This window comes from Salmo salar, chromosome 21, assembly GCF_965601325.2.
Source record: "Salmo salar chromosome 21, fSalSal1, whole genome shotgun sequence".
NCBI lineage: Eukaryota > Metazoa > Chordata > Actinopteri > Salmoniformes > Salmonidae > Salmo > Salmo salar.
This window is the reverse complement of record NC_138311.1, coordinates 15,318,280-15,344,702: the sequence shown is the minus strand read 5'-3', so window position 1 is coordinate 15,344,702 and position 26,423 is coordinate 15,318,280. Positions and strand designations below refer to the sequence as shown.

The 26,423-nt window shown below is 43.2% G+C and overlaps 1 protein-coding gene across 1 annotated transcript in view; it reads left to right on the top strand.

Annotated features, from left to right (window-relative positions):
* LOC106581712 (coiled-coil domain-containing protein 148) overlaps positions 1–26,423 on the top strand; it is a 46,630-nt gene that overhangs the window by 12,071 nt on the left and 8,136 nt on the right. Inside the window, exons 9-10 of the mRNA XM_045704455.2 lie at positions 618–756; positions 8,422–8,628. Of these exons, the coding sequence (XP_045560411.1) occupies positions 618–756; positions 8,422–8,628 (346 nt within the window). The remainder of the gene's footprint in view (positions 1–617; positions 757–8,421; positions 8,629–26,423) is intronic.

The window sequence follows — 26,423 nt, the reverse complement described above, 5'->3', positions numbered from 1 at the left end:
TGTGGGGAGGTGCGCGTTCGGGATGTGTGTCCCCCGTGGTTGGTGGTCTCAGAGTACCTGTATCACAATGGGAAGCCAGACTGCCGCATCTCGGCGTCTGGGGACTATGATTTATGCTTAACACACCAGGGTGTTGATTACATCAATAATGCATTCTACTAATCTACTCATACTAATCTACTAATACTAATACTAATACTTATACTAATGATAATTTCCATTGATGCTAAACACAGCTACATACAGCTACAGACAGACAGACAGACAGACAGACAGACAGACAGACAGACAGACAGACAGACAGACAGACAGACAGACAGACAGACAGACAGACAGACAGACAGACAGACAGACAGACAGACAGACAGACAGACAGACAGACAGACAGACAGACAGACACACACACACATCACACACACACACACACACACACACACACACACACACACACACACACACACACAAAAGAAAGCCCCAGATCTTTGAAAATTGAATGTTGACAGGAATGAGACATTATGTGGGTGTCACTGTATAACAATTATCAGCATGTGCTTTGTTGTGTTTGCAGCAGGTGATCCAGACATGTTTCTCTTTGCTCTACCTCCAAACTGTTCCAGGTTCTGTGGCTGGTCGGCAGATGACCATCTCCGCTTCCAGATGACTGTGAGCCAGTACCCTCCTGACCTGCACAACCACAGAGCCCTTTACATGGACGTGCTGCAAAGACTGTTTCCCCACAGATCCAGACAGGAGCTGGTCAGTAAACAACAGTAACAGCTCTGGATTTACTATGGATGCGTCCCAAATGGCACCATTTGGGCCCCAGTCAAAAGTATACTCTATATGTACATTATAGTGCACTATAAAGGGAATAGGGTACACTCTTTAGAAAAAATGGGAGAACCCTTTTTGGTTCCAAGTAAAACACATTTGGGTTCCAAGTACTGTTGAACCGTCTGTGGAAAGGGTTCTACGTGGAACCCAAACGGGTTCTACCTGGAACCAAAAGAGGTTTTTCAAAGAGTTCTCCTCTGGGGACAGACAAAGAACCCTTTTTTGGTTCTAGATAGCACCTTTTTTGTAAGCGTGTACCACTTAGGACACAGCCCAGCAAGGTGATTTGTCATCACGCCCCTTTACATACACACATACCAAGGGCACGTCCAATGCACACAGCACAGATTGAGAAAAAAACTCACCCACTCATAAGGTGACTCTTGCTGGTATACAATCAAATGCAATCAAAATCCACTATCTGCAATCGACTGAATAACTGACTCTCTCTGCCTCTCTACACACATCCTCTCCCAGAGCTCTGAGACTCTCTGTCTCTCCTCTTCATCTCCCTGGTCAGCGTGGTGCTCGTCTAGTAAATGATGTGCTTGGCAGGCTGTAGGATGTGCCGTGTCACCCTTTGTGGACACACCTCAGCCCTCCACTCACACCACTGCCTCCGCTCCCCCGTCACTATGACAACCGCCAGGGACCTGATCCCCTCCTCTCCCCCCTCTCCCTCCTTTCCCAGACCTGTCCTCGGATCTGTTCCATCTGGGTGCTACACCTAGGGTCACATTCAGCCTCAAGTGGCTGTGATGAGATAGATCTAGCCATTTCCTCCTGCGCTCTCCCTTTCTCATCTTCCGGCCGGCACAAACAGAGCCAGAGTCAATGGAGTGCAGACTGCACCTAATACAGCTATTAGTCATAATTAAGTTGACTCAATTCTTATTGGTAATCAGTCCCTTGAGCAAAATGGCCTAACTCATTATTGTGAAGTTTGGTCGGGAAAAAAGCAGGCTTCTTGCCTCAAGTAATGTTTGGCATTGCCGAACTCTCATTGACCTCAAATTGATGAAAAAGGATGTCCAGGGGTGAAACATTTTCCTCAACGATGAATAGGAAAAACAAGATCATAAGACAGTATAGCTCAGTTATTTCAACATAGTTTTATTCTCGCAATACATGCAAAATGTGAATAGTACAAACGTAGTTTTGTTCTCATAATATCAAAATACAGTGAATGATGGAACAGTGTTTTCCTCATACTCTGTTTGCTCTATTAGACACAAAGTGAAGCATGTAAATGTTTTACTGCATCGCAGTTGCATATTATTTGGCACATTTGTCCTTTATGTGTATGCTGTTGGAAAACATATGCTGAACAAAAATATAAACGCAACATACAACAATTTCAAAGATTTTACTGAGTTCCAATTCATATAAGTAAATCAGTCAATTGAAATAAATGTATTAGGCCCTAATCTATGGATTTCACATTACTGGAAATACAGATATACCTTAAAACAAAGTAGGGGCGTGGATTAGAAAACCAGTCAGTATCTGGTGTGACCACCATTTGCCTCATGCAGCGCAACACATCTCCTTCACATAGAGTTGATCAGGCTGTTGATTGTGGCCTGTGGAATGTTGCCCCACTCCTCTTTTATGGCTGTGCGAAGCTGCTGGATATTGGCGGGAACTGGAACACACTGTCGTACACGTCGATCCAGAGCATCCCAAACATGCTCAATGGGTGACATGTCTGGTGAGTATGCAGGCCATGGAAGAACTGGGACAGGAAATGTGTACAGATCCTTGCGACATGGGGCCCTGCATTATCATGCTGAAACATGAGGTGATGGCCACGGATGAATGGCATGACAATGGGCCTCAGGATCTCGTCAAGGTCTCTCTGTGCATTCAAATTGCCATTGATAAAATGCAATTGGGTTCATTGTCCGTAGCTTATTCCTGTCCATACCATAACCCCACCGCCACCATGGGGCACTCTGTTCACAACATTGACATCAGCAAACCGCTCTGGAGGTGGCTTATGGTAGAGAAATAAACATTCAATTTTCTGGCAACAGCTCTGGTGGACATTCCTGCGGTCAGCATGCCAATTGCACTCTCCCTCAAAACTTGAGACATCTGTGGCATTGTGTTGTGTGACAAAAGTGCACAAGGAGCACCTGTGTAATGATCATGCTGTTTAATCAGCTTCTTGATATGCCACACCTGTTAGGTGGATGGATTATCATGGCAATGGAGAAATTCTCACTAACCGGGATGTAAACAAATCTGTGCACAACATTTTTGAGAAATATGTCTTTTGTGTGTATGGAACATTTCTGGGATCTTTTATTTCAGCTCAATCCATGTCTCAAGGCTTAAAAATCCTTCTTTAACCTGTCTCCTCCCCTTCATCTACACTGATTGAAGGGGATTTAGCAAGTGACATCAATAATGAATCATAGCTTTCACCTGGATTCACCTTGTCAGTCATGTCATGGGAAGAGGGTTTTGTACACTCAGTGTGTGTGGCCATTGTCAGTTAGCCTAGTTGTGAACATGAGGATTAGAGAAGTCATGACCAGTTGAGCCAGTTGAAAATCTAGTTGAGCTAATTAAACAAAAAAATATCAGAGCGGAAGAGAGTTGTCATTGTACCAGGGTTAATAGAGCTTTGTTCAACTACTCTCCCATTCCATCTGAATGTAATCATTTGGTGGAGATTTATTTTGGATGATTGTAAGCTATTGTCCATCATCTTGCAATTCATGCAAATGTGATGAGAGATGAGGGAGTATTGTTTGATCATTGCAGGGCAGAGCAGTTGGAGACAAATGGAACGGTCAAAGTGGAGGTTCTGTCCAACGGCTCAGTCAAAGCTTTGGTATTAACATCTGTTTTGTATCCTCTGTAGCACACTTTACCTGCGCTGTATGTGGCGAACAGTTTGCCACCTCTTTCAGGCCTACTTCAGAAAGAAAACAGGAAGAAAGGAGTGCAAAGCTGTAAAAAAGGGCCGTCCTGCTGCTTTGATTACGTAGCCTTTTGATTCATCTTAGTCGTTTTAAAAGCACAGCTACATGAAATGAACCATTGTGACAAAGAGCTCTGTTCTTTCTATAATTGTCTCCTTTGTGAAATAATTGCAGTTTTACAGTTTTTTGTCTCATAAGAAATATTTCACTTGAAAGGGAGCATGGTGTGTTTGTGAATGTGATTGGCTAATGGTTGGTCTTTGTTTGACCTTTGACCTTGTTCTGCACTTTCCTCTGAAGGATCGACTTACTCTGGACACTTGGACAGTGCACTTTTGATCAATTTTAACAATCACTTCTACCTTGATTTCATAAAGTATTCATACCCCTTGACCTATTCCACATTTTGTTGTGTTACAGCCTGAATTCAAAATAGATTAAATATATTGTTTTTCTCACCCATCTACACACAATAACCCATAATCACAAAGGGAAAACCGTTTTTTAGAAATTGTAGGAAATGTAAAAAAAAAAATGAAATACAGAAATATCAAATTTACATACAGTAAGTATTCACACCCCTGAGTTAATGCATGTTAGAATCACCTTTGGCAGCGATTACACCTGTTAGTCTTTCTGGGTAAACCTCTAAGAGCTTTGCATGCCTGGATTATACAATATTTGCACATTCATTTTTTTAAATTCTTCAAGCACTGTCAAGTTGGTTGTTGATCATTGCTAGACAGCCATTTTCAAGTCTTTCCATAGATTTTCAAGCTGATTTAAGTTAAAACTGTAACTAGGCCACTCAGGAACATTCAATGTTCTCTTGGTAAGCAACTCCAGTGTATATTTGGCCTTGTGTTTCAGGTTATTGTCCTGCTGAATGGTAAATTTATCTCCCAGTGTCTGGTGGAAAGCAGACTGAACCAGGTTTTCCTCTAGGATTTTGCCTGTGCTTAGCTCTATTCCATTTATTTTTATCCTAAAAGAACTCCCTAGTCAATATTGATGACAAGCATACCTATAACAGTAGGCCGCCAACACTGTTCTTGAAAATATGAAGAGTGGTATTCAGTGAGGTGTTGTGTTGGATTTGCCCCAAACATGATGCTGTCTATTCAGGACATAAAGTTTGCACACAGGATCCATGTTTTGTAATATTTTCATTTTGTACAGGCTTCCTTCTTTTCACTCTGTCATTTAGGTTAGTATTGTGGAGTAACTACAATGTTGTCAATCCATCCTCAGTTTTCTCCAATCACAGCCATTAAACTCTGTAACTGTTTTAAAGTCCCCATTAGCCTCATGGTGAAAACCCTGAGCGGTTTCCTTCCTCTTCGGCATCTGAGTTAGGAAGGACGCCTGTACCTTTATGACTGGGCGTATTGATACACCATCCAAAGTGTAATTCATAACTTCACGATGCTCGAAGGGATATTCAATGTATTTTTAAATAAATAAAAATCTGTAGCTCACTGGTAACATACAATATCTGCCCCGTTGTCTTAAAGGACCCATTAAAGGACTATGCCAGTTCTGGACTTACTAGATTTACACATCTAGTTTTTCTGGATCTATGTCAAGTAATGCAAGGGGAAAAAATGGCACAGCAACCATTTTGGGAGGGGTGTGTGGATGACCACACACCATAGCAGTCATCTTTAGCAGCACTCTTTATCTACCAATAGGTGCCCTTCTTTGTGAGGCATTGGAAAACCTCCCTGGTCTTTGTGGTTGAGTCTGTGTTTGAAATTCACTGCTCGACTGCAGGACCTTACAGATAATTGTATGTGTGGGGTACAGAGATGAGGTAATAAAAAGCATGAGTTGATGCACAACCAGAGAAAGTTATTTCGTGTAGAGGTGCTGACTAACTGTGAATAAACTGTAAGCTATAACAAACAAACAAAAAAATTCTACGTAACCTGGTTCAAGCATTCATGACATTACCCCGAGGAAGGCACAATGATACCGAAACTTTGGTGGTTTACCCAATAAATGACTGGGAGTTTATACATAGAGTGTGCGACTCTCTTTGTTTTTATAGCTTACAGAGACGAGGTGGTCATCTTTTTTAAAATGTTAAACACTATTATTGTAAAAAAATTCCACTTTGACATTATGGGGCATTGTGTGTAGGCCACTATAGACAATGACACAAAATCCCAATTGAATACATTTTAATTCAGGCTGTAACACAACAAAATGTGGAAAATGGTCAAGGGGTGTGAATACTTCCTCAAGTCACTGTAGCTTTATTCTCATAATATATAAAGACAGGGAATGCTAGAACAGTGTGTTCCTCATACTCGTTTTGCTCCATTAGACATACAATGAATCACATACATTTTTATCCGCATTCCAGCTGTGTGTTGTTGGCACATTTGCCCTTTGTGTGTATGTTGTTGGAAAACATCATTCCCTGAGCTCATCCACAGACATACTGTATGGTGGCCATTGTCAGTTAGCCTAGTTGTGAACATGAGGATTAGAGAAGTCATGACCAGTTGAGCCAGTTGAAAATCTAGTTGAGCTAATTAAACAAAAAAATATCAGAGCGGAAGAGAGTTGTCATTGTACCAGGGTTAATAGAGCTTTGTTCAACTACTCTCCCATTCCATCTGAATGTAATCATTTGGTGGAGATTTATTTTGGATGATTGTAAGCTATTGTCCATCATCTTGCAATTCATGCAAATGTGATGAGAGATGAGGGAGTATTGTTTGATCATTGCAGGGCAGAGCAGTTGGAGACAAATGGAACGGTCAAAGTGGAGGTTCTGTCCAACGGCTCAGTCAAATCTTTGGTATTAACATCTGTTTTGTATCCTCTGTAGCACACTTTACCTGCGCTGTATGTGGCGAACAGTTTGCCACCTCTTTCAGGCCTACTTCAGAAAGAAAACAGGAAGAAAGGAGTGCAAAGCTGTAAAAAAGGGCCATCCTGCTGCTTTGATTACGTAGCCTTTTGATTCATCTTAGTCGTTTTAAAAGCACAGCTACATGAAATGAACCATTGAGACAAAGGGCTCTTTCAGCGATTTGACTCTGTTTTTTCTATAATCGTCTTCTTTGTGAAATAATTGCAGTTTTACAGTATTTTTTCAGCCCTAACAAATATTTCACTTAAAATGGAGCATGGCATGTTGTGAATGGGGTTGGATTATGTTTGGTCTATCAAAGTCGTTTGACCCTCGACCTTGTTCTGCACCTTTTCTGCGTGAGCGACTATCTGAACACTTGGACAGTGCACTTATGATCAATTCTAACAATCACTTTTACCTTGACCTCTATTCAAGTTGCATGTTCAGGTCACTGTCCCTGTCCTCACCAATGGACACGCCGAGACACTTGATAGGCAAATACGGTAGGTGTTTTCAAACCTAGAGTCATGAGAATTATCAGTGCCGTGGATGCTGAAGTTTGACAGACTGCACTATGACCCCTAGTGGACATAGCTGGTGAATGTTTCCGTTTCCAGTGGTCACGGTTTCCTCGTCATGTCAGAGGTCAATTGTCTGCTATTGCCATTCAGTGGACCTACCCCATGATTTTCCTTGGTATTTATGGAATAAATGTAGGTTTTCTAGTGGCTTGGGGGGGCGATCTGTCTCTATTTCTTTCACCGTTGTATGGCTGCTCTGCCCTCACTTATAACTGGGGCTCTGCAGGGGTTTGTCAGTCAGCAGCTGAACTAATACAGCTGTACAGCTTTAAGAATCCTGACAGAATGTGAGCTCATGCACACACACACACACACACACACACACACACACACACACACACACACACACACACACACACACACACACACTACACACACACACACACACACACATACATGCACACACATGAACGCATAGGCGTGCACACACACACACACACAAATTCTCCAAAGAGGGACGGAGAAAATAAACAGAGAGAGGGAGACAGAGAAGGGAAAAAGATGATGGATCTTCTTCAAGTTGTAAAGTTCTGCATTAACAAACAAGCTGTGCTCGGGCTGCCTCTGGCTCAGCGGCGTATGTTACATCGGCAGATCTGTCAGCTCGCTCACGTTCAATAAAAACCGTCAGCCGCCTAATGCCTTCACACCGTCAGTTAGCCACTATTAGTCCATAGATGAATAGAATTCCCTCTGTTCCAATAAGGTAGCCAAGTGAGGCTGCCTCTGTGTGATTGCTGCCACAATGATGAATAGCTATAGACGCCCCTTATGCAAAACGCTAGAAAGGAAAAGGTCCATTGGACACCACTTATCTAAACCAATATCAAGACCTGGTTGTTACTCTGTAATATCCGTGTAGCTGCTTTAGCATGATAGTCTGATCTAATGTATGAATACAGGTTTGCATGTTGCTATGTCGCCCACAGTATATGCTATGCTATATATGTTGTTGCATATTATATGTTACGTATTACTGTATGTCACTACGACCAACTTGTGCATCACGTATAACAGCGCTATTGTAACAGGAAATATCGCTACATAAGCCTGGCAAAAAGGTCCCCGTGGCAAAAGAGGTTTCTAACCTCAAGGGTATTTGACTGGTAAAATTAAGGTTTAGAAACCTAGAATAGAAAACACTGCAGCGAAATCTGTTCTGTTATGGTTGTATTTGTATCTCCATGGCGATGGTGTCTTGTTGCAGACGGACCACGAGAGGAGCTGGGACTGGCAGCGCTTCACCCAGACCCAGATGCGTGTGGTGGCCCAGAGTTGGCAGCGGGACCGGGCTGACCTGCTGTTTAAAGCCCTGGTGACCCTTGAGGAGGCCAGGCAGGCCCATCAGGAGGAGCTGGCCCTCCACACAGACCGCAAGCACCAGCAGGACATCTGCTCCCGCCTCAGCGACAAGGTAGAGATACATGCACTACACTGCAAGGACATCCTATGTCTGAAATGGCATCCTATGTCTGAAATGGCATCCTATTGTATATATAGTGCACTATTTTGACCAGGGTCCGCAGCAAAAGTAGTGCACTACTTAGGGAATAGGGTGCCATTTGACAGTGTAGAAGACCTCCACTAAGGAGGCAGCTAATGCCTTCTGTACACTACACGACTTTCAAAATCCTAATATCGCCGAGACCGTTTTTCATGTCGTTTTTTTGTCTTGCCAACGCAGTGGTGCGCACACTTAACGATCTGGCACTGAACGGTCACACAGGATTCTTCACTTGCTCGTGAGGATTCTCGATACCACACTGTCTTGCGAAAACAATGATGTGATGAGATTGTTCGGGCTCCCGAGTGGCGCAGTGGTCTAAGGCACTGCATCTCAGTGCTAGAGGCGTCACAACAGATCCTGGTTTGATTCCAGGCTGTATCACAACCGGCCGTGATTGGGAGTCCCATAGGGTGGCGCACAATTGGCCATGCGTCGTTAAGGTTTGGTCGGGGTAGGCCGTCATTGTAAATAAGAATTTGTTCTTAACTGTCTTGCCTAGTGAAATAAAGGTTAAATAAATAAAAATAACGTAGCTAGAATGCAGGCTGAAAAAAAGTTTTCAGTCAGATATTCACTCTTGCCATACAGAGTTGACATTTCTAGCCAATATTTTGAATTGAATAACATTGCTTGTGAACTTCAGAGCTGTAACGATTTGACACTTTGGCTTTCCAAACCCGTACTGGTAGTCATCGCTGCTGCTCGAGAGGTAGACATCCTGGGTGATGTGATACCTCATCATCTCACCCGCTCCATCTCTGGAGAACTCTCATTGGCCATTGCTGATCATCGTTCTCAAAGCTTGTCGTTGCACATCTCACACCACAAGAGCATTGCAGGTTTTGCAGCGACAAAATCAAACGTGTTTTAACATTTCGGGACATCTGGGACTGCTCAAATACGAAATCAGTAACCCTCAGATTGAGTCCATGTCCCTCTCACATTAAACGAGCGTCGGTGACGGTCACACGCCCCGAGTAGGCAACGACATAGGGATTTTGTCTCCGATCTCTAAAACTTGTCTGGGACAGCCACTAGTGATGGGCTGTGAACGCTGACAAGCTAATAAGGACAGCCTTGTCTTGCTGACATGATGTAACTGTATTGGAGGGTATGTTCGATTCGCTCAAAAAGCAAGTTGCGTACATGGAAAAAGTCCCCCACTCTAGCAGTGTGTCATCATAGTAAGGTTTTCTTGTCAATTAACTGATGAACACGTTCTGTTGGTTTATCTAGCCGTCTATAACATAGCTGATGTTTGTTATAAGGGGTTTGGAGATTTGTTTAACTACAGCTAATTAGATAACATGTTGGGGCGGCAGGGTAGCCTAGTGCTTAGAGCGTTGGACTAGTAACCGGAAGGTTGCAAGTTCAAATCTCTGAGCTGACAAGGTACAAATCTGTTGTTCTGCCCCTGAACAAGGCAGTTAACCCACTGTTCCTAGGCTGTCATTGAAAATAAGAAATTGTTCTTAACAGACTTGCCTAGTAAAATAAAAATGTTGGTGGCCATAGACATGTGGCTTCCCACTCTTTGTGATCATGTACATGTGTTTACACAGATAACATGACCTGTCATGTCTATGGCCCATACCATACAGCAAAAACATACATACAGTGCCGTCGGAAAGTATTCAGACCCCTTGACTTCTTCCACAATTCTATAATTAATTAAATTGTTTTTTTCCCTCATCAATCCCCATAATGACAAATGCATTACAAATAAAAAACTGAAATATCACATTTATATTCAGACCCTTGGCACACCTGTATTTAGGGAGTTTCTCCCATTGTTCTCTGCAGATCCTCTCAAGCTCTGTCTGGTTGGATGGGAAGTGTTGCTGCACAGCTATTTTCAGGTCTCTCCAGAGATGTTCGATCAGGTTTTTATCCAGGCACTGGCTGGGCCACTGAAGGACATTCTGTCCCGAAGCCACTCCTGCGATGTCTTGGCTGTGTGCTGTGGGTCATTGTCCTGTTGGAAGGTGAACCTTCGCCCCAGTCTGAGGTCCTGAGCTCTTTGGAGCCCTTTTTTTGTACTTTACTCCGTTCATCTTTACCTCAATCCTGACTAGTCTCCCAGTCCCTGCCGCTGAAAAACATCCCCACAGCATGATGTATGCCACCACCATGCTTCACCGTAGGGATGGTGCCAGGTTTCCTCCAGATGTGATGCTTGGCATTTAGGCCAAAGAGTTCAATCTTGGTTTCATCAGATCAGAGAATCTTGTTTCTCATGGTCTGAGAGTCTTTAGGTACCTTTTGACAAACTCCAAGCGGGCTGTCATGTGACTTTTACTGAGGAGTGGCTTCCATCTGGCCACTCTACCATAAAGGCCTGATTGGTAGAGTGCTGCAGAGATGGTTGTCCTCCTGGAGGAAATAAAATTCTCCCATCTCCACAGATGAACTCTAAAGCTCTGTCAGAGTGACCATCGAGTTCTTGGTCACCTCCCTGGCCAAGGCCCTTCTCCCCTGATTGCTCAGTTTGGCCGGGTGGCTAGCTCCAGGAAGAGCATTGGTGATTCCAAACTTCTTCCATTTAAGAATGATGGAGGCCACTGCGTTCTTGGGGACCTTCAGTGCTGCATAAATGTTTTGGTACCCTTCCCCAGTTTTGGTACCCTTTGCCTCGACACAATCCTGTCTCAGAGCTCTACGGACCATTCCTTCGATCTCATGGCTTGGTTTTTGCTCTGACATGCTCTGTCAACTGTGGGACCTTATATAGACAGGTGTGTGGCTTTCCAAATCATGTCCAATCAATTGAATTTACCACAGGTGGACTCCAATCAAGTTGTAGAAACATCTCAAGGATGGTCAATGGAAACAGGATGCACCTGAGCTTCATTTTGAGCCTCATAGCAAAGGGTCTGAATACTTATGTAAATAAGGTATTTCTGTTGTAAATGTATTATACATTTGCTAAAAAAAAGGTTTTTGCTTTGTCATTACGGGGCATTGTGTGTAGATCACTGAGGACCTTGTTTTATTTAATCCATTATAGAATAAGGCTGTAACGTAAGAAAATGTGGAAAAAGTCAAGAGGTCTGAATACTTTCCGAAGGCACTGTCCATGTCATAGCGATTAAATCAAAACAAGTTAAAACATCCCTAAACACAACACATTAAATTACATAAATGGCCCACATAGAGAAATGGCCCACATAGAGAAATGGCCCACATACAGTGAAAATAACAGACCTATGCCCTATGAGTGCCTTCAGAAAGTATTCACACCCCTTGGCTTTTTCCACATTTTGTTACAGCCTGAATTTAAAATTGATTAAATAGAGATTTTGTGTCACTGGCCTACAATAACGTAAAAGTGGAATTAAAAGTGGAATTATATATATATATATACACGCTACCGTTCAAACGTTTGGGGTCACTTAGAAATGCCCTTGTTTTTTTAAAGAAAAGTACATTATTTGTCCATTAAAATAACATCAAATTGATCAGAAATACAGTGCAGATATAATGCTTGTATATGGGAGGAGAAGTCATGTGCAGGAGAGCGGAGTAATATAAACAGGCGCACTTCGATACCGGTTACCAAATGACAGCACACAACACATACTAGTGCCAAAACACTCTCTAAAACAAAAGTGCAATGCCTGAAAATCATCCATATAACAAAATAACAATCACTCACAAATACAACATGGGGAACAGAGGGTTAAATAATAAACAAGTGATTGGTGAGTGAAGCCAGGTGTGATAAGACAAAGACAGAACAAATGGAAAATGAAAAGTGGATCGGCGGTGGCTAGAAAGCCGGTGACGTCGAGCGCCGAACGCAGCCCGAACAAGGAGAGGGACCGACTTCGGCGGGAGTCGTGACAGTAGACATTGTTAATGTTGTAAATGACTATTGTAGCTGGAAACGGCTGATTTGTAATGGAATATCTACATAGGCATACAGAGGCCCATTATACACAAACTATCACTCCTGTTTTCCAATGGCATGTTGTGTTAGCTAATCAAAGTTTATCATTTTAAAAGGCTAATTGATCATTAGAAAACCCTTTTGCAATTATGTTAGCACAGCTGAAAACTGTTGTCCTGATTAAAGAAGCAATAAAACTGGCCTTCTTTAGACTAGATGAGTATCGGAGCATCAGCATTTGTGGGTTTGATTACAGGCTCAAAATGGCCAGAAACAAATAACTTTCTTCTGAAACTCATCAGTCTATTCTTGTTCTGAGAAATGAAGGCTATTCCATGTGAGAAATTGCCAAGAAACTGAAGATCTTGTACAAAGCTGTGTACTGCTCCCTTCACAAAACAGCACAAACTGGCTGTAACCAGAATAGAAAGAGGAGTGGGAGACCCCGGTGCACAACTAAGCAAGAGGACAAGTACATTAGAGTGTCTAGTTTGAGAAACAGACGCCTCACAAGTCCTCAACTGGCAGCTTCATTAAATAGCACCCGCATAACACCAGTCTCAACGTCAACAGTGAAGAGGTGACTCCGGGATGCTGGCCTTCTGGGCAGAGTTGCAAGGAAAAAGCCATATCTCAGACTGGCCAATAAAAATAAAAGATTAAGATGGGCAAAAGAACACAGACACTGGACTGAGGAACTCTGCCTAGAAGGCCAGCATCCCGGAGTCGCCTCTTAACTGTTGACGTTGAGACTGGTGTTTTGCGGGTACTATTTAATAAAGCTGCGTAATGTTTGCACAATCCAGGTTTGGACATTTCTTAGAGACTTTTTTATTTATTTATTTTTATTTCACCTTTATTTAACCAGGTAGGCCAGTTGAGAGCAAGTTCTCATTTACAACTGCGACCTGGCCAAGATAAAGCAAAGCAGTGCGACACAAACAACACAGAGCTACACATGGAATAAACAAACATGCAGTCAATAACACAATAGAAAAGTCTATATACAGTGTGTGCAAATGAAGTAAGATTAGGGAGGTAAGGCAATAAATAGGCCATAGTGGCGAAATAATTACAATTTAGCAATTAAACACTGGAGTGATAGATGAGCAGAAGATGAATGTGCAAGTAGAGATACTGGGGTGCAAAGGAGCAAAAAAATAAATAACAATATGGGGATGAGGTAGTTGGGTGGGCTATTTACAGGTGGGCTGTGTACAGGTGCAATTATCTGTAAGCTGCTCTGACAGCTGTTGCTTAAAGTTAGTGAGGGAGATATGAGTATTTTTGCAATTCGTTCCAGTCATTGGCAGCAGAGAACTGGTGACCAGTGAAATATACCTGCTGGAGCGCGTGCTACGGGTGGGTGCTGCTATGGTGACCAGTGAGCTGAGATATGGCAGGGCTTTACCTAGCAAAGACTTATAGATGACCTGGAGCCAGTGGGTTTGTCAACAAATATGAAGCGAGGGCCAGCCAACGAGAGCATACAGGTCGCAGTGGTGGGTAGTGTATGGGGTTTTGGTGACAAAACGGATGGCACTGTGATAGACTTCATCCAATTTGCTGAGTAGAGTGTTGGAGGCTATTTTGTAAATGACGTCGCCAAAGTCAAGGATCGGTAGGATGGTCAGTTTTACGAGGGTATGTTTGGCAGCATGAGTGAAGGATGCTTTTAAATAGGAAGCCGATTCTAGATGTAATTTTGGACTGGAGATGCTTAATGTGAGTCTGGAAGGAGAGTTTACAGTCTAACCAGACACCCAGGTATTTGTAGTTGTCCATATATTCTAAGTCAGAGCCGTCCAGAGTAGTGATGCTGGACGGGCGGGCAGGTGCGGGCAGCGATCGGTTGAAGTGCAATCATTTAGTTTTACTTGCAGTTGGAGGCCACGGAAGGAGAGTTGTATGGCATTGAAGCTCGTCTGGAGGTTCATTAACACAGTGTCCAAAGAAGGGTCTGCGTAAAGGTGGAACAGAGAATCACCAGCAGCAAGAGCGACATCATTGATGTATACAGAGAAAAGAGTCAGCCCGAGAATTGAACCTTGTGGCACCCCCATAGAGACTGCCAGAGGTCCGGACAACAGGCCCTCCGATTTGACACACTGAACTCTGTCTGAGAAGTAGCTGGTGAACCAGGCGAGGCAGTCATTTGAGAAACCACGGCTGTTGAGTCTGCCGATAAGAATGCGGTGATTGACAGAGTCGAAAGCCTTGGCCAGGTCAATGAAGACGGCTGCACAGTACTGTCTTTTATCGATGACGGTTATGATATCGTTTAGGACCTTGAGCGTGGCTGAGGTGCACCCATGACCAGTTCGGAAACCAGATTGCATAGCGGAGAAGGTACAGTGGGATTCGAAATGGTGATCTGTTTGTTAACTTGGCTTTCGAAGACTTTAGAAAGGCAGGGTAGGATAGATATAGGTCTGTAACCGTTTAGGTCTAGAGTGTCTCCCCCTTTGGAGAGGGGGATGACTGTGGCAGCTTTCCAATCTTTAGGGATCTCAGACGATACGAAAGAGAGGTTGAATAGGCTAGTAATAGGGGTTGCAACAATTGCGGCAGGTAATTTTAGAAAGAGGGTCCAGATTGTCTAGCCCAGCTGATTTGTAAGGGTCCAGATTTTGCAGCACTTACCCAGAAAGACTCACAGCTGTAATCGCTGCCAAAGGTGCTTCTACACAGTATTGAGTCAGGGGTGTGAATACTTATGTAAATTAGATATTTCTGTATTTCATTTTCAATACATTTGCAAACATTTCCAAAAACATGTTTTCAGGTTGCCATTATAGGGTATTGTGTGTAGATGGGCGAGAGAGAAAAAAACGATGAATCCATTTAGAATTCAGGCTGTAACACAACAAAATGTGGAATAAGTCAAGGGGTATGAATACTTTCTGAAGGTACTGTAACTGAGCGACACATGAAATCTGTTTTTGGTTTGGGTACTGTGAAGAAATCCATAATGGCGCGTCTGGTTTGGTCTGTAATGTATGTCTGTTTGAAGTGTATGCAAATATATTAGGCATTTTCAACATACAAATGTTTCTTAAAAAGACTAGAAGAGAAGTAGTCAATTTCCCCTCAACCCTCAACCATGAAAGACTATTATACATGTTGTTGATGTTAGTTCTGTGTGTGTAGTTAAAGGGCCAGGCGTGCTGCTTCGTTTTGAGCCAGCTGCAGCTTTGCTAGGTCTTTCTTTGCTGCACCTGACAGTAATCAAGATGGGACAAGATCAGAGCCTGAACAACTAATACAGTTGATCTTTCTGTCAAAAAACGCAGAACATCTTTTTGTAACATACGTACCGCTCCCCAACTTCACAACAACTTTGTCAATATGACTTCACCATGATAACTGACCACACCAATGGTATACCTAGGAGTTAAGCTTCTCCAACTTGTTCAGTGGTCACACCCTTTATGGACAACTCCAGTTGAGGTTTAGGTCTTAGAGGATGTTTTGAACCAAATACAAAGCTAATGGTTTTAGATTAGTATTAGTATTTAAAGCCAGTTTATTGTTAATGACCCATTCTGACACTGACTGCAACTCCTTGCTGAGGGACTGACAAGCAACCCTAGTTGCTTCCCCCCCCCCCCCCCCCCCATATGTTTATCTCTCTTTACATTCTAAATGTTTTGTTACTCTTTGGCTCTGTGATGCGAGCTAACTATTCAGTTATATGAATTTGTGTATTTGTGCATGTAGCCCTTTACAACAGGTAAAATGAAAATGGTCACAAAAAAAACTATTGGCAAGTATAATTTTACAAATACTCCAAGTGCTGCGTCTGGATTATCCTCCTTATACACAGACTAATATACTTTTTTTTTTTTAAATTTACATCTTCAACAAAAGAGTCCTGATCTCTTATAAATATGTCTTATGTCACAGATCAAACACTATTGGTCGACACTCTAGTTGGTTGATTGATAGCCTGGGTCATGTTACAGGCATTAGTCAAAGTAAGAAGCTTCCTCTTGAGAGGACAACTAGATAATAACCAGTTAATGTTCAGGTCACCAAGAAAATACATTTCACATTTAGCATCAGAGACCTTATCTAACATAAAACACATTCTCCAGACAGTTTGCACTTGGTGACCTATAGCAGCAGCCTAAAAGAGCAGGCTTCACATGAGGCAGGTGAACCTGCAACCACAAGACTTATACTTCATTTGGCATAAGATCCTCTCTGAGCTTTACAGGAATATGGCTCTGAATACATACAGCAACACTTTCCCTGTAGACGTTCCTGTCTTTTCTATAGATGTTATATCCTTGTATTCCTATTGCTTTATCATCAAATGTGCTGTCTAAGTGAGTCTCAGAAATGGCTAATATGTATATAAATATTTTCTAAGATCAGCAAATTACTCATTAACTTTTTTTCGAAGGCTACATATATTTCTATGAGCTTTTATATGAGCTAACTTTCACCCTTTCCTAAAACTGAACTCATAATGATAATAGGTTGTATTTCTGATAATAACAATCGAAGGAATTACGCAGTGCAGTGGTAGAAAGAATGCAGGCATCTTTGTGCATTCAATCAAAAATATTGCCACGTTAATCAGAGACTTTCCCAACCGTATATGAGTTCCGTTATAGTCACATATTGTATTTCTGTGCTGGAGTGGAGTCAGAACACAAATGGAAGTCTCCTGCCAACCAAATCTCTCCTGAGTTCTCATGGTCTTTATCATCCTGACACGACCAGAGCACAAGATGGATTCCCCTTGCCATTCTGTCAGCCTTATACAAATGCTTTGTTTCTGCAGCTGGTGTCTCTGTTTCCAGTAGCTCTTCTTAATAAAAATAATGATTTATAGTCATCATGATGAAATCCACTTCTGCAATTTCATAATCTTAATTCATTACATACTATTTTGAATCTTTGGTACAGCAGCCTGGTATGCTGTGTTGTTACAGGCACAGTATAAGTATATTGGTTTATTTAAAATATGATTCACATGCAAATTCCAATAATGTTGTATTCTATATCATCATTCGAGTGGATGTGTTGGTAAAAGTTTCATTATGATTCCCTACCCCTCAGGGTTGGGGTTAATTCCACTAATGAAATTCTCTGTCCCTGTAAATGAAATGTTATTAATTCGAAATTCCAGATCAGTCTTTGAATGCAAAGATAATTAAATTCCTCTAAATTCCAATGTAAGGAAAATCCTATTCATAAAATTTCCAATTCAATAGTATTCCCAACAATTCCACAAATTCCAAATGATCAGGTCACTGTTCAGACAGGCAAGCTATACTGGAAATATAGAAACACATGTTGAAATGATTTAAAACAAATCCTGCAGTAAATGTTTGATACTATGTGCATTCATTCCATTAACTGGGAAATATAAATATGGAATTCTAATTAAATTCAATTCCAAAGATGAAATGTCTTTACAATTGCAATTAAATTCCTGTTAAAAAAGTCCAAACAGTCTAATTCCAATTAAATTCCAACTCCATAACTTGAAGATTGTTGAAATTCTAATTGAATTCCATATCAATTCTCCGCTTCATGACTGAAATCAAGAATTGGAATCGACCCCAACCCTGCTACCCCTATCACCTTGAAGCCTGAGGAGGTGAGGCATGGGGGTGCTGGACAAGTCCTTGTGGTGCTGGAGGAGGCCTGGTGGTACTGGAGGAGGCCTGGTGGTGGTGCTGGAGCCCTGGTTATGCTAGAGGTCTACTGGTGCTGGAAGTGGCAGACACAGACCAGTCCAGTTACCCTGTTGGAGGAGGCCTGGTGTTGCTGGAGGAGACTTAGTGCTGCTGGAGGAGGCCTGGTGGTACTGTATGAGGCCTGGCGGTGCTGGAAGAGGCCTGGAGGAGGCCTGGCGGTGATGGGGGAGGCCTCATGGTGGAGCTGGCCTCATTATGAGCTGGGCTGTGTGGTTATTACTGTGGGCTGTATAGTGATACTGATAACCCACTGAGCAACTCGCCTGTGGGTTATCATGGTGTGCAGTGGGAGGAGCCCCAGAGTAAATGTTTTCTTGGCCAAATTGACCCCTGCTGTCTTCCCCCTGGCCAGGCTAGTGTATTGTGCAACGCCAGGCCCTGGTGTTTTAGCCTAGCTGCCCTGTGGTTCAGGCAGCACAGATGGCTGCATGGAGTAGGAAAATAGGCTGAGCTTACTTCCCCTGGGAGTGGGGTAAACCAAATACAGTGCCTTGCAAAAGTATTCATCCCCTTTGACGTTTTTCCTATTTAGTTGGATTACAACCTGTAATTTAAATGCATTTTTATTTAGATTTCATGTAATGGACATACACAAAATAGTCCAAATTGGTGAAGTGAAAGGAAAAAATTAACTTGTTTCAAAAAATTCAAAAAATTTAAAAACTGAAAAGTGGTGCGTGCATATGTATTCATCCCTTTTGCTATGAAGCCCCTAAATAAGATCTGGTGCAACCAATTACCTTCAGAAGTGACAGAATTAGTTAAATAAAGTCCACCTGTGGGCAATCTAAGTGTCACATGATCTGTCACATTATCTCAGTATATATAAACACCTGTTCTGAAAGGCCCCAGAGTCTGCACCACCACTAAGCTAGGGGCACCACCAAGCAAGCGGCACCATGACGACCAAGGAGCTCTCCAAACAGGTCAGGGGCAAAGTTGTGGAGAAGTACAGATCAGGGTTGGGTTATAAAAAAAAAAATCCAAAACTTTGAACATCCCACAGAGCACCATGAAATCCATTATTAAAAAAATGGAAAGAAAATGGCACCACAACAAACCTGCCAAGAGAGGGCCACCCACCAAAACTCACAGACCAGGCAATGAGGGGAATTAATCCCAGAGGCAACAAAGAGAAACCTGTTTCAGTCTTCCAGAGATTTGAGACTGGGACGGAGGTTCACCTTCCAGCAGGACAATGACCCTAAGCATACTGCTAAAGCAACACTCAAGTGGTTTAAGGGGAAATATTTACATGTCTTGGAATGGCCTAGTCAAAGCCCAGACCTCCATCCAATTGAGAATCTGTGGTATGACTTAAAGGTTGCTGTACACCAGTAGAACCCATCCAACTTGAAGGAGCTGGAGCAGTTTTGCCTTGAAGAATGGGCAAGAATTCCAGTGGCTGGAGTTTATAGAGTCATACCTCAAGAGACTTGCAGCTGTAATTGCTGCAAAAGGTGGCTCTACAAAGTATTGACTTTGGGGAGGTGAAAAGTTATGCACGCTCAAGTTTTCTGGTTTTTTTTTGTCTTATTTCTTGTTTGTTTCACAACAAAAAATATTTTGCATCTTCAAAGTAGTAGGCATGTTGTGTAAATCAAATGATACAAACCCCCCCAAAAATCGATTTTAATTCCGGGTTGTAAGGTAACAAAATAGGAAACATGCCAAGGGGGGTGAATATTTTCGCAAGCCACTGCATGTTGTACTTAATGTCGGGACAGAGATGACATCAATTATTATCTACAAGTGTTTTCTATTGCATTACAGATTTTACAGCTGTAGGTATATTGATGCTACTCTATCTTGATTTGAAAGACATGTTGGCGCATAGAGAATCAGTTGGCAAATTTCTATGAGATGAATATGGAACGGATGACTATGTTGTGTTCTGCTGTGCTACAGGTATTTTAATTGACCTATTCTGATACACAACGGAAGTACAATGCGAACAGGATTCCAGATAGGGAGAAGAAGAGTATGCATGTGCTGATGATGTCTGCTGTGATGGAGTGCTAAGCTTGCTGAGTAAACTTACCCTTAATTATACCCATCGTGTCCTGATGTTACTGAGCCTACTACACGACAAGATTGGCGACAAGGATGGCGGCAGCGTTAGCATCATCAACTACTTCGTTCCTGCCCTTTCCTGGTCAACCTACGATGCCGTTGGCAATGTGGTTGAAAATCTTCAACAATTACTTGGTGGTTGTCAATGCTACAGGAGATAACTGGCCAGATTCTAGGAAGAATGCATTGCTACTACATTGCCTTGGTACTGAAGATCAAATGATCTTTTACAACTTAACAGGTACTACATTTGCAACACTTGTCCCAGCTCTCCAGGTGCATTTCATTCTGGCTATCAATGTCGTGGTCGAGCGCCATAAATTCCGACAAAGAGCACAGAGACCCAATGAGTCCTTAGCAGATTATGTTGCCGCCCTGAGAGAGTTACTTGTGAACTGTGACTTTGGTGATAGAGGAGATGAGATGTTGAGAGATCAACTTGTTGAAAAGGCCTCAGGCTCCCCGTGTCAAAGAAAGGCTTTTACTGCAGGCTAATCTCACACTGCACACTGCTATTGCGCTCGCTACTCAAGTGGAAAGTGGCCAAGCCCACATCCAATTCATTAATAATCCACTGCCAGTACAGGCGGTGAGAGAAAATCCCCAAAAGAAGAATAAACGGAGATACAGGCCCGTACCGACTCCAATCCACCTGATGATGCAAGAAAGTCAGGTCGCTGCTGTTACAGGTGTGGCTCTAATACTCACTTAGCTCACGCAACAAACTACCCCGCCGCCAAGTCTAAATGCAAGGACTGTGAAACAAATGGTCATTACACACGGATGTGCCATGCCGATAGAAAAGCGAATGTACAAGAGGTCAAGGTACCGGAGCTTACCGTATTATGCATACTAGACCAAGATATGAAAAGAAAGACAATATGAATGTGGAAATACGAAAAGTATGTGGACACTTGCTTGTCGAACATCTCATTCCAAAATCATGGGCATTAATATGGAGTTGGTCCCCCCTTCGTTGCTATAACAGCCTCCACTCTTTTGGGAAGGCTTTCCACTAGATGTTGGAACATTGCTGCAGGGACTTGCTTCCATTCACCCACAAGAGCATTAGTGAGGTTGGGCACTGATGTTGGGCGATTCAGCCTGGCTCGCAGTCGGCGTTCCAATTCATCCCAAAGGTGTTCGATGGGGTTGAGGTCAGGGTTCTGTGCAGGCCAGTCAAGTTCTACCACACCGATCTCGACAAACCATTTCTGTATGGACCTCGCTTTGTGCACGGGGGCATTGTCATGCTGAAACAGGAAAGGGCCTTCCCCAAACTGTTGCCACAAAGTTGGAAGCACAGTATCGTCTCGAATGTCATTGTATGCTGTAGCATTAAGATTTCCTTCACTGGAACTAAGGGGCCTAGCCCGAACCATGAAAAACAGCCCCAGACCATTATTCCTCCTCCACCAAACTTTACAGTTGGCATTATGCATTGGGACAGGTAGCATTCTCCTGGCATCCGCCAAACCCAGATTTGTCTGACTGCCAGAGAGTGGCGGCAAGTTTTACACCACTCCAGCCGACGCTTGGCATTGTTGCACAGTGATCTTAGCCTTCTGTGCGGCTGCTCGGCCATAGAAATCAATTTCATGAAGCTCCCGACAAACAGTGTGCTGAGGTTGCTTCCAGAGGCAGTTTGGAACTCGTTAGTGAATGTTGCAACCGAGGACAGACGATTTTTACACGTTACATGCTTCAGCACTCGCCGGTCCCGTTCTGTGAGCTTGTGTGGCATACCACTTCATGGCTGAGCCGTTGTTGCGCCTAGACACTTCCATTTCACAATAGCAGCACTTACAGTTGACCGGAGCAGCTCTAGCAGGACAGAAATTTAACGAACTGACTTGTTGGAAAGGTGGCATCCTGTGACAGTGCCACGTTGAAAGTCACTTAGCTCTTCAATATGGGCCATTCTAATGCCAATGTTTGTCTATAGAGTTTGCATGGCTGTGGGCTCGATTGTATACACCTGTTAGTTACGGTTGTGGCTGAAATAGCCTAATTCACTCATTTGAATGTTGTATGTTGTGTTCTGCTGCACTACCCATGTTTACCACTAGAGACATACAGGTATTTTAATTGACCTATTCTGATACAGAACGGAAGTACAATGCGAACAGGATTCCAGATAGGGAGAAGAAGAGTATGCATGTGCTGATGATATATCCTGTGATGGAGTGCTAAGCTTGCTGAGTAAACTTACCCTTAATTATACCCATCGTGCCCTCATGTTACTGAGCCTACTACACGACAGACTAGAGTTTAGTTAATTGTTCCATTTTTCAGATTTCCAAGAAAGGCGGGATCTCACTAAGAAAACACATTTATTAGCTGAAGTTGAGAGAATGTAGAATATTATACTAAATTCCCTGCACTAGCAGACTTGGAATTCACTGATTTCATTTGATTACTTAAGTCATTAAAGTACATTGCTCTGGCCCCCATTTTAAGACTACCACTTGTAAGGACATTGCCATAGATACTTGAACCCAAATACCCCTGTTCTTGTCATTCATTTACACCTCCACAGCTGTGTCTCCTTCGCCGACATTTGATTAACTATTATGTTGAGCACATCAGTATCAATTCGTCCAGTCACTACAAAGATACAGGCATTCTTCCTAACTCAGTTGCTGGAGAGGAAGGAAACCGCTCAGGGATATCACTATGAGGCCAATGGGGACTTTAAAACGGTTACAGACTTTAATGGCTGTGATAGGAGGAAACTGAGGATGAATTAACCACAATAGTTACAGTAGTTACTCCACAATGCTAATCTATTTGACAGTGTGAAAAGAACGAAGCCTGTACAATATAAAAATATTTTCAATAAGGCAGAAGTAATACTGCAAAAATTGTGATAAAGCAATTCACTTTTTGTTCTAAATACAAAGTGCTATATTTAGGGCAAATCCAATAAAACACATTACTGAGTAGTACGCTCCATATTTCCAAGCATAGTGGTGGCTGTATCTTGTTATGGGTATGCTTGTAATCGCTAAGGACTGGGGGGGTTTCAGGATAAAAAATAAATGGAATTTGACAGGCGGGAGATTAATTCACCTTTCATGAGGACAATAACCTAAAACACATGGCCAAATCTACACTTGAGTGTCTTACCAAGAAGACAGTGAATGTTCCTGAGTGGGCGAGTTACAGTTTGGACTTAAATCTACTTGAAAATCTATGGCAAGACCTGAAAATGGCAGATCTCTCATTGGTTAGTCTGTCAGTGAGTGCTCAGAGGCAAAAATCTGAGCTATGTTAAAATTATATTAACAAATACTTTGGGGAAGGCAGGGTTTGCAGATGTAAAAGGCAGCTGTGCTTTTATCATTCTGACATTTCTAGATTTAGTCTTCATTTTTTAAGGCTGCCATGTACTAAAAGTATAATTGTACTTGGCAGCGAGGCACAGAAAATTAGATTGTAGTGATGAATTGCTGTAGACTGTATGTAATGAGTGTATTATTCCTCTTGCACTCTTGAAGATGCATTCTCTAACCAGCAATAAACAAGCAAGACATACCCAATCAGTTCAACCACTGTTGTGGCATGGTTTTTCATTTTTTCTCGGGAGCTTGGGGAATATGAAGTAAGATTGGTTTAAGGTAGCTATGATGGCCACTTCGCTGTGCTGTTTGGTTTTTAATATTTACATACTCATATTCAGGAGAGTACACAAAAACACAGAGGCACATGCACTTGCACGCATGTAGAAACACGAGCGCGCACACACACACACACACACACACAGGTTGTTTGCACTGCTCACATCTCTCCAGTTCCCAACATTAAGCACCCAACTATCTTATCTAGCTTGATTGATGGTGCAATTGTCTGCGTTTTTTAAAAAACCTAGATTTTCTCTGGTGTGATTTTTCACATCCACTGGTTACATAACACATTCTGAATGTGCGTCCCAAATGGCACTCTATTGCCTATATAGTGCACTACTTTTGACCAGGGCCCATACCCAGTGGGCACAGATGTCAAAACAACGTCTATTCCATGTTGGTTCAACGTAATTTCATTCAAATGACATGGAAACAATGTTGATTTAAACAGTGTGTGCCCAATGGGTAGGCTCTGGTGAAAAGATGTGCATTATGGAGGGAATAGGGTGCCATTTGTGATAGACACAGACAGAGGATGTATCTGTGAGAGTAGCCTACCAGATTGAGAAATAGTCAACACAAAATAGGTATCGGGCAAAAGGGACATTTTAACCACATTGAGTTGATTGTCATTGAGTGTGTGCATTTGTAAGTATTATTTTGGAATGTATGGAAGTTACTGCATTGTGTTTTTGTACAGTAGGCTCGAATCACCAGTAGGCCGTTTTGGCGTGGACAATGCTTACTTTACTTAATATTGTAAGAGTTTGGTCATGTACTCATGTATCAGTGGAGGCTGGTGGGAGGAGCAGTAGGAGGACGGGCTCTGTGACATGGTGAGGTTGGACCCAGGTGCAGAGAAGGAAACAGACAAGAAATCAGCGGTTAAGGATAAACATAATACATTACTGAGAAACAGTAACGGAAGGATCACAGTAACACTGGAAAAACAACAAACACTAAGTCTCAAACTCACTCAGGAGACAAACGCACACGGCACATAATTCAAGCTTCAGCATAGGACAACAGAAAACATATTTTAACAGGGAAATCATAATGAGTAAATAGGACACACCTGAGTGTCGTTAATGTCTCTAGGGAGGTCTTTGCCGCCCTCTGGTGACAGATGGAACCATGACAGTACCCCCCCCCCCCCCTTTTTCCAGGAGTAGCTCCAGCCGTGGAGCCAGGGCGACCACCACGTTGTTGGTTGAAGTCCCGAACGAGTCCCGGATCCAGGATGTCCCAGGCACCCATGCCTGCTCCTCGGGGCCGTAGCCTTCCCAGTCCACCAGGTACTGCAGGGTGCTTCGGACCCGACGAGCCTCCAACAGACATCGGACAGTGTAGGCCGGGCGACCATCGACAAGTCGAGGGGGCAGAGGGGCAGGTGTGAGGGGAGAGAAAGGACTGGTCCTTACCAGCTTGAGACGGGAGACATGGAAGGATGGACAGACCCTCAAAGACCTGGAAAGCTGGAGATGATAGGTGACCGGGTTGATGCGATTCAGGATCTTGAATGGTCCTATGTAGCGTGGCGCGAGCTTCTGCGAGTCCACCTTTAAGGGAAGATCATGGGGGGACAGCCACACTCGTTGACCCGGTCGGAGGAGCCAAAGAGGCCTTTGTTGCCAGTTTGCCTGGTGTTGGTTTCGGGCAGATGAGCGGAGCAAGAGTGATCGCACTCTGATCCAGGTGCGGCGACATCGTCAAATGAACGCCTCGGCTGATGGCACCTCCGCTTCGGCCTCTTGATCAGGAAATGGGGGGGGGGGGGGGGGGGGGCGAACTGACATTCGAACGGCGTCAGTCCAGTGGACGAGTTCGGCAGTGTGTTGAGAGCGTACTCTTCCCAGACGAGGAACTTGCTCCAGTTGCTGGCCTGGGTGGAGAGACAAAACAGCGGAGGAACTTCTCCAGCTCCTGGTTGGCCCGCTCCATTAGCCCATTTGACTGTGGGTGGAACCCAGAGGAGACTCACCGACGTCTACGGACAGGTGGGACCAGGCTCAACTAGTTGGAACATCCCAGCCAGTCGCTGTCATGACGACTTGCTTTGGGTACAGGATCTCACGTCCTCAATCATGTTGGGCCACCAGAATTTCTGCCTCAGGAACTCCAGTGGTCCGATTAACCCCTGGATTCTCAGTTAATTTAGAGGAGTGTCCCCATTATAGTACTCGAGAGCAGGCTGATTGCGGAACATAAAGTCTGTTAGTGGGACACCCCCTAGGGTCAGGTTCTCGGGTCTGGGCTTGTCATACCATGGTCTCTATACTCCATAACACGGGAGCCACAATGCGGGAGCTGGGGATGATGGGCTCGGACTCCCTCTCCTCGTTAGAGACATCGTGTTGGCGGGCCAGGACATATGCTTTCTGATTCATGGATCCCGGGCAA